Below are 8,672 nucleotides of genomic sequence, written 5' to 3' on the forward strand. Positions count from 1 at the left end.
GGGAGGCAGTTCTGATAAGGAGGCCTGGTAAATAAGACTCAGCTCCTACCAGTGCCAGTCAGGGGGCGCACAGCAGGGGACAGGGAGGGGGAGGGGAGATTTCACCTGAGGAGTCCTGAGAGGAGACCAGCTCCCTGCTAAGGGAGCCAGGTCAGGCAGGAGCGCTGTTACACAAGGGTATCACCCTAAACAGATATCAGGTAAGCCCACAGAGCTAGCCAGGCTCTGAACCACAAGGTCCCTGAGGGCCAAGGAGAGCCCATGTTCCTGTCTGAGTTCTGTTCCTGGATCCCAAAGACGGGCTTCAAAATGTAACTAAGAAAAACAGGAACTCTGCTGTATTTAGCAATCCTATTACAGGAGGAGGGTGGGGGACAAGGGTGAACACATAACTCTGAAAAACACGGCACAGCTGCTAGTTCCACCCACACAACAGTGCGAGGCTGGGCACCCAAAAAGGGATGGAGCCTGGGAGATGTCTCTGGAAACCAGAAGTGAAACCGCACTACCCACAAGGGCAAAGGGCAGGCCTTCCCTGTGCTGACACGCCCAATGGAGAGCAGCCCTGGGACTGTGCATGAAACGTACGGAATGAGGAAGGGGACAGTTTCAGAGAAACCTGGGAAGATCTTAATGACTTGATGCAGAGTGAAATGAGCAGAACCAAAACAATGTCTTCCTTTTGTTTCAGAAACTGGGATTAAGTGACTTGCTCAGGGTCACACAGCTAGGAAGTGTTAAGTGTTCAAGATCAGGTTTGATCTCAGGTCCTCCTGACTGCAGGGCTGGTGCTCTGTCCACTGTGCCACCCAGCTGCCCAACAATTTCTATAGTAACACTAACACTGCCAACAAACAAACAAACAAAAAATGAGTAAATGAATGAACAAATAAAAACTTAGAAGTTAAAAAACCTAAAGAGCTCTGATCAATGCAACGAATGACCATCATTCTGGAAGACTCATGATGAATGAAGTTTTTCCTGTTAGAGAGTTGATGGATTCAGGTGCAGAATGAGACAGACATTTTTGGATGAAGTCAGTGTAAGCATTTGTTTTGCTTGGCTGTGCATTTGTTACAAAGGCTTTCGTTTTTTTGTTTTTTTTTCAATGGAAGAGGGAGGTAAGAGGGAGAGAAAACATCTTTGTTCATTGATAAATAAAATTAATTTTAAAAAACAAGACAAACTTAAAACAGGAAAAGATCCTGACAGTAGGAGACTGGTGGTGCTACAGCACATGAAGCTCCTCTTCCTATGAAAGGCCAAACTCCTCAGGGAAGATGAAACCCTGAGACATACAACTGGTAATGTGGGGCCCCCAGCTCCATCCCACTGACTGGCAAGGAGCTATTGGGAAAGAAGGCATTACAAAGGTATCACTTCTCAGCATTCTTTCTCAAACTAATCTGAGAGTTCCCAGCCCATGATTCAGGGCAGCCTCTCACTTCAGAAAGCAGATGTGAGATACCACATGGGCTTGGTTGAATTCATGGGATACACCCACTTGTCATCATGATGGGCAGTGGACTTTGGCCCACCTTGGTTCTTGCTTTCTTCAGGGTCAGTGCTTCCTTATCCTCTCCATTCGGGACTTTCTCAGGCTTTCTAACTGAGGTTCATGACTAGCAGAGGGGGGAAGAGGATAAAAAGGAGCTCTTCCCCTCCCCCACTCCCTCCCTCCTGACTCTGGGCCATCACTGCTCTCATTTCTTGTTACCCACATATGCATCAAGATTCCCCCAAACCAAACCAGAGTGAACCTGATGATGCTGCCCTCTCACCTCAATCCTAAATTTTATTTTAACCCTTTTTTACTCTAGCAGATAAAACTAAATTCTTCCACTACCAATCCTGAGTAGAAGAGGCAGTCCTTTAATTTGCCTTATAGTCAGGCCTTATAATAAGCAATTAGCCTTTGGGCAGCAGTAAAGCAGTACAGAAGGAGCACTAGGCTTGGAATCAACATGGGCTCAAATCCTGACTCTAGGTGATCTTGAGAAGCCCGTAACCTGTGTGACTGTCATTGTTTTCTTGTGTAAGAGGACAAAGTTGGACTACTGGCCTGTCAGGTCCTTTCTAGCTCTAGGATCTAATATCATTCTGGGCTCCTCTTCAGAGGGAACAGAAGCTCTAGAGCAGATTCAAGCCCTTTACAGATCGTGGTATCAAGGAGTTGGCCATCTGGCCAAAAGACCAATACAAGGACTCAAAAATTCAAGTATCTCTGTCAGTTCCCAACAGAGGATGCTGGGACTTCTGGTTCCTTCAGGAACAGATTCTAGACAAAAGGCTATTACTGGACAGCTGGGGTTAAGCTGTAAGTGATAAAGTGATAGCCTCTCTGATCCCCACCTGGCCCAAGGCTTGGCCACTGTCCCTCCTTCCCCCTCCTCGAAGAAATCACCGAATCGCACTGTACATTTACAGAGCTCATTTCACAGGCACATGCCACGTGGCCAGTGCCTAAAAACTCTGGAGTAGGACATGTTTTTATGTCCAAACCAAAATTTTTGTGGCACAAACTTAAGGTGGCACAATTCTTCTTGCAGAATTGGACAACAGCCACTTACATAATTCTGATGGTAAAATGTGAACAGATTTGCAGACAAACATTAACCCCGCCATCCCTCTTCTGGGCTTAGCACCCCATTCCCTTAACCCGGGGGAGGGGAGTGTCTTTACCTTTCTGTGTGTCCCGGGCCCTTGAGTAGAAGTCTGAGGAGGCCTAGGGAACCCTTCTCAGAATAATATAGGACTACAAAGGAAGCCAATTCTAGTGAAATCAAAAATCATTTTTATTCCTTCTGAAGTTCACAGACCCCTGAACAATCTCTCCATGGATCCTTTGCAAGACTTCCTGCTTTGACCTCCGGCTTCATAGACTTCAATCTCTGTGACTGAACTGTCTCTAAGTTTCCCACAATGCTTCTCATTTGTGTAGTCTGACAGTGAGCATAGTCCTCTGGGAGGGTCATATTAGTACTCCTTATTCCTTTCAGGGAGCAGGGAAACTGCAGCTGAAGCTGAGACAGGACACTTGCTACAGATGAAAAGTCTCTTCCTCTTTTTTTTTTTTTTTAACCTAAGCTTTTTTTTTTTTTTTTTTTTTAAGTACTGTTTCTATATACAAAGCAGTTTGTTATCAGTCAAAAACATTTATGGTGAGTATCATCCAAAGGTAAAGATGGGTGGAGTTCTAGAGATGTCAGCACCAGAAAACAAACTTGTGCAACTGCCCTCCCTCAATCCCAGACATCCCCAGTGGGGCTGGCAGGCTTACACCCTCCAGGCATGTAGAAAGAGGGAGCTCCCAAGAAGCTGTGTGCATAGAGTTCAAATCTGGAAGGAAATGGGGATGACTACAAGGCAGAGAGCAGGAGGAGGGCAGAGGAGTGAGACTCAGGGAAAGGGCAGGTGAGGCAGCCCCAGAGATCTCTCCCTGGAGGACATATGCTGAGTCAGTACTCTGACTGAAACCTCCTCAGGCTGACTTGGCCAGACCATCCCATCCCCAGAAGCCAAGTGGGTAAAGCAAACATTTTTATTTTCATTCTCTTCTCTTGGAGATAGATTTTTCCACTTTTATTTCACCATCAGGGCCCTTGGGGAACGGGGAGGGTCTTTGCCATTCTTTTCCCAATAGGCCACCTTGATTTGTCACACAAGGACATAAAGTTCCTACAGATTTCCTAAGTGACTGACATCTCAGGGAGAATGGCCTGCCAGCCGTTCGATGTGACCATTCACTTAAGGAGATGACCCTCCATTACCCCGAGCCTGTAATACAGGCTAGCTTTAGTTTAGGAGGGAAAAAAAAAATCACAGGCCACAAGCTAGGACAACTCTCAGATCAGGTCCTTAGAAATCTGGCTGGATGCAAAGTGACCTTTCTTTTAAGTAAAGCTGGGCTGGCGACAGTCAGAATAAGCACGGCTCATTCCTACTTTTGGACAAAGTAAAAATCAAGGTGGCAGGGAGAGTATCAGTGTGAGCAGGATTAGCTGACCAGAGAGAAATACTTCAAAAAAAAAAAAAAAAGAAAGAAAGAAACCACAGAGGAGATCAGGAAAAAGAACTTACCTCATCTACAGACACAGGCAGGATAACTCGACTGTAAGAAAGGGAAAACAAGGTATCAACTTCAGGCACTGGAACCTATACAAGCCTCTTAGATCATCATCAAAAAGCATTTCTTACGCCCTAATTTCAGTGGCACCATACTGTAAAAGACATGTCTGTGGAAGGAAGCGGCTCTGCCCTCGGGGAGATTACAATTTAAGTTACAGGATGACCTGAGCTCAGGGAGCCTCATCTATGATTCGATGGGAACTCCTCCTGCCAGCACATCTGAAGGGGCCTCCCTCCCTGGGTGAGTACTCCATAAGATTTGTCAGAAAGGAAGAGGCAGACTTAGGTGTGCTGCAGACCCCAGAGAGAGAAGCTCGACTGCTCCCCAAGGTCAAGGCCTGCAGCTCCCCTTTATTAGATATGAACCTTCTACATTGAATGCTCCAGAGCAGCAGTTCTGAAATCAACCCCAAAGCAGCCCATTCTATGTCTGGACGGACACTCAGTTCATCCCCCCAAAAGCTCAGAAGCAGAGCTACATCTCAAATCCAAGGCCTCGGTGGGCTCTTCATTCTCAAATATCCACTAAGCAAATACCTCTACCAATCAATCAATCTGAAAATAGACCATCATACTAAGTGGCTATGACTAATTACACACTGGCAATTGTGTGGGATCCTGTGGGATCCAGAAGTGATCATAGCAATTCCTTCGGTTTTCTTACCTCTCCCATTCTGCCAGTGAGGATGGCGATGAAAGAACAAAAGGAAGCCAGAGGCCTCCGTAAGGTTCTCACACCAGCTAACAAAGAATCAGAAGTTGTCCATACTTTCCTGTGCAGCTTGTAGAACTCACATTTATCAGACCATTTGAGGTTTATAAAGTTCTTTACAAGTGAAGTCTCCTTGGAGGTGCAGAGAAGCCCAATATCTACTTCAGGGGGAAGCAGTTGGAGGCTAATGACTTGGTAATGGGCAACACGTGCTTAGACTTAGCAAGTCAGTTACAGAGCCCCAGCTTTCATTTTCTAGGGGTCGGAGAGAGCCACTAAAATCTTCTACACCATGCAAGTATTTCATTAAACCCCATCAATGAGAGCAAAGAGCAGGGGTGTTCTGCTTCCTGTGCAACGTTTCTCAAATCCTGTCCCTTTCCCCAACCAATGGATGGTCAGTTCACAGTTACAGTAACAGGACCATGAGGCCTCCCCAAGAAGGTGGGAAGCACACATGGGTTTGGGGGGGAGGGCAAGGAACTAAGACCCCAACATCAAGTAAGAATGGCAGACTAAACTAGATAGGCTCAGAGCAGCTGCTGCAAGGTAGATCAAGAACCTAGAATGATTCAAATAACAAATAATCCAGTTTATTGGATATTGCTGCTGACACTTCCCTCTCCTCAGAGAAAGCAAACACCATAGAAATATTCTTAATTCTGGGGCAAAAATTCCTACACCCTCAAAGGAAACTTCCTAGAAAACAATAAGCCTTTTAAATTCAAGCACCAAGGGGAAATTATATTCAGAATTTTGCTGAAATTAGACCAGGAGAACTGAAAAGTCCAGAGCATCACGGAGAGTATCAGGCTCCTGAGTCCCGCCAGAGGCAGGTGGGTTTGCCTGAGCCAGTTCCTACTAGGACAATCCAAGCTGCGTCTGTTACGGCTCTAAAGCCATTCATTCTCCCCCCGCTCCCTGGAAATGAAGCCATCTTCCCAGCCCGGGAGAGGAAGACAAAGGAAACGGAACATGCAGCGCCAAGTCTGGAGACTTAAATCGGTGTCCAGTTAGTGTGACCTTCACTCTTCCCCTTCTCAAGAGCTGCAGCACTGCAGTTATGGCAAAATATCCCAGACCCCTCCTCCTCTGGGCATAAGGACGCACATGCCCCAGCGCATGGCACACGCACATACATGCCCACATGCAGAGCACACGTCTCAAAGGAAATGTGCTGCTGGCCTGCGGAACCAGAGGAGATCAAAGAACAGAGAGAAGTCCTCTTCGGAAAGTGTTCAGATGCCTTCCCAGCTCACCCTCCCTCCAAAACTCCCAACTGCAGCTGACTGCAGATTCCTGCACCACTTTATTACGAAAAAGACCGAGGGAAAGGCTGTCTCCTTGAACAGGAAGAGTTAAAATTCCAAAGTTACCACAACCTCCTTACAACTAACTCCCTCTCTTATGAAAAACAACCTAGGAAACACTTCCCTTCTTTTCCTCCTCTCCACAATCACAATGAGAATCTCCAAGATCATGCTGGATTCTGCCCCGGCAGAGCCTAAAGAAGCCCAGTTTCAACACCCATGAGGCCCTGTGGCTGGAAAATGCTTCCACCAGGCTGGACCTTGGACAATTTCGAAGTCTTGCTGTGCAGGGGAGAAGCGAGGCTTTTCTCGAACAGCTTCTAGGTTCCTGACCTCTTAAAATGCACAGCACCAGCCTCCCCTTTGTACTACATCCTGCATAGAATGAGAACCAAACGGCTCTCCCGAGTGGAGGGAAAATACCCAGACTTGCATCTACCTGGTAACACAGGCAAGGACGCTGCACCAGCCCCCCTTCTTCAACATCAATAATTTCTGGACTCCTTGGAGACACTGACTCGTCCCCCACAATCCTCCTTGTTCTCCCCTACCAAAGATGCAGAGTTCTCTTAAAACTGTCCCCGATTTCCCCATCTATCGTCTTTGGAGATGGCCCTGTGACATTTACTCAGCATGAGAAGAAAAAATACAGCTCCCTAGGAGAGCTGAGAATTTTAACGTCCTCACCCGTCATGGGTCCCAAATGAAGATTTACTTCCCTTCCTTAACGTTCCCACAAGGGCCATGAAAGCTCAAGAATGATGTGCTGTCTACTCACAACTTCACCATACAAGGGCTCCCCTTCTCATTCCCTTGGCTGACCTGAGTTTCCTCTCAATACACTACTGGGCCAATGAGCCCCTCCCAGTCCTGGAAACTACATTTCAGTCCCTTGGATCAATCCCTTCACAACATTGGGTTTAGAAATCTCCATATCCTTCCAACCTTTGCCAACCCCTCCCCCCTTAAATTCCATTACACTCCTGATTGTCTTCCAACATCTCCATCATCCTATCTGTCTTTGTCGCCCCTCCAGCCTCTCAAACTATCCTCTCTCCTTATTTCCCATGACCCCCCCATGATGTCCTATCCTGTCAGTTTTTTCCATAAACTCCTCCCACCCTTCCTTCTCTGTGACCCCAATCTCCCCTCATCCTCCGGGGCACCTCCCCGCCAAACCTCTTCTTGTCTGCCCAACCCCCAACGACCCCACAAGTCTCCTCTCAATCCAGACCCTTCCCGGTCCCCCTCAATCGGACTCCGTCCCTCCCGCTCCGGCAGACAGGTCACTCGGATCCTCTTGCCAGGACACCTCTCTGACTACCTCCTTTATCCCTGTCTCCATCCCAATCGTGCTCTCCTTTCCAGGTCCCATCTGCGCCGGCCCCGCTCCTGTCTGTCCTTCAGCGCCCCTTCCCCTCTCCCGCAGGACCCTCTCCCCACTGTAGCTCTCCTCTAAGTCTCCAACCCGTTCGCCCGTCCCTTCCTGGCCCCCCTTCCTCTCGTCAGTGCCCCCTCCCCCTCCTGGCCCTCTGCACCCCCTTCCTTCCCGAGTCCCCCTCCCCCTCGCCTGCACCCCTTCTTCTGGAGTGCCCCCTTCCTCCTGCTGGCCCTCAGCATCTCCTTCCTCCCCAGTATCCCTCATCCCTCTCCCCAAATGAGAGGGCTCCCAGACCCCTGGGCACCGGACCCCGCGGTGGCTCAACCCCTCCCGGCCCCGTCCCCAGGTCAGCGCCCATTCAGTCCGCCCCCCCTCCCCCTGCGGTCCGGGCACGCGCGCGCCCCCGGGCTCCCGCCCCCCCCCCCGCAGCGCGCTCCGGGCGCGCGCCCCCGCCCTCGCCCCGGGGGGTCCCCGCGCCGGCCGGCCGCCTTCCCAGGACACTCACTACTCCTTGATCAGCACCATGTCTGAGCCCGGCGTCCGTGCGGCTGGCCCGCTTCGCGGCGGCCGCTCTCGCCTCAGCTCGGCCCGGCTGCGCTCGTCTTCGTCGTCGTCGTCGTCCTTCCCTCACCCCTGGCCGCCTGTCCAGCCTCGGCTGCCGCCGCCCGGGGCTCCTGGTTCCGCAGCACCGCGCGGGGGGCGGGGCGTCTCTGCAGCAACCAGCGCGTCACACGCACGCGAGCGCGCTGACCTCACCGCGGGGGCGGGGCCTCCGCAGCCTTAAAGGGGCCACGGCCCTGCGGGGCGCCCATCGCACCCGCGCCCGCTGTGTGCCCGTAGCCGCTCCCGCCCCCGCCCCCTCCCCCGGCCACAACCGGAGTGCACGCGCGGTGCGCCTTTCCCGGGTCGCACGTGCCCGGCGCGCGCTCCCGGGAGGTGTCCCGGGGTAGATCCGCTGTCACCGCGGGGCATCCTTCGTGGGAGGCGGAGCGCAGCGTCCGGGCCAGGGTCGCCCCCTTGAAAGGAACCCTTTCCGACCCAACCTCCCCCCCTTCCCGACAGCTTCAGGTGCCTTAGTGGGGCCGGCCTCTGCAGCACCGAGACGTGCGTTCGGATCTCTCCGTGCTCCGGACCGGATACA

At 50.8% G+C, this 8,672-nt stretch overlaps 1 protein-coding gene across 1 annotated transcript in view; it reads right to left on the reverse strand.

Annotated features, from left to right (window-relative positions):
• The window catches only part of PITPNA (phosphatidylinositol transfer protein alpha), a 37,845-nt gene extending 29,598 nt beyond the window's left edge, over positions 1–8,247 (reverse strand). Inside the window, exons 1-2 of the mRNA XM_074263838.1 lie at positions 8,037–8,247; positions 4,081–4,111 (exon numbers count right to left, since the gene is read on the reverse strand). Of these exons, the coding sequence (XP_074119939.1) occupies positions 4,081–4,111; positions 8,037–8,056 (51 nt within the window). The 5' untranslated portion in view covers positions 8,057–8,247. The remainder of the gene's footprint in view (positions 1–4,080; positions 4,112–8,036) is intronic.
• Positions 8,248–8,672: the final 425 nt, after the last annotated feature.

This window comes from Sminthopsis crassicaudata, chromosome 4 (genome assembly GCF_048593235.1).
Source record: "Sminthopsis crassicaudata isolate SCR6 chromosome 4, ASM4859323v1, whole genome shotgun sequence".
Lineage (NCBI taxonomy): Eukaryota > Metazoa > Chordata > Mammalia > Dasyuromorphia > Dasyuridae > Sminthopsis > Sminthopsis crassicaudata.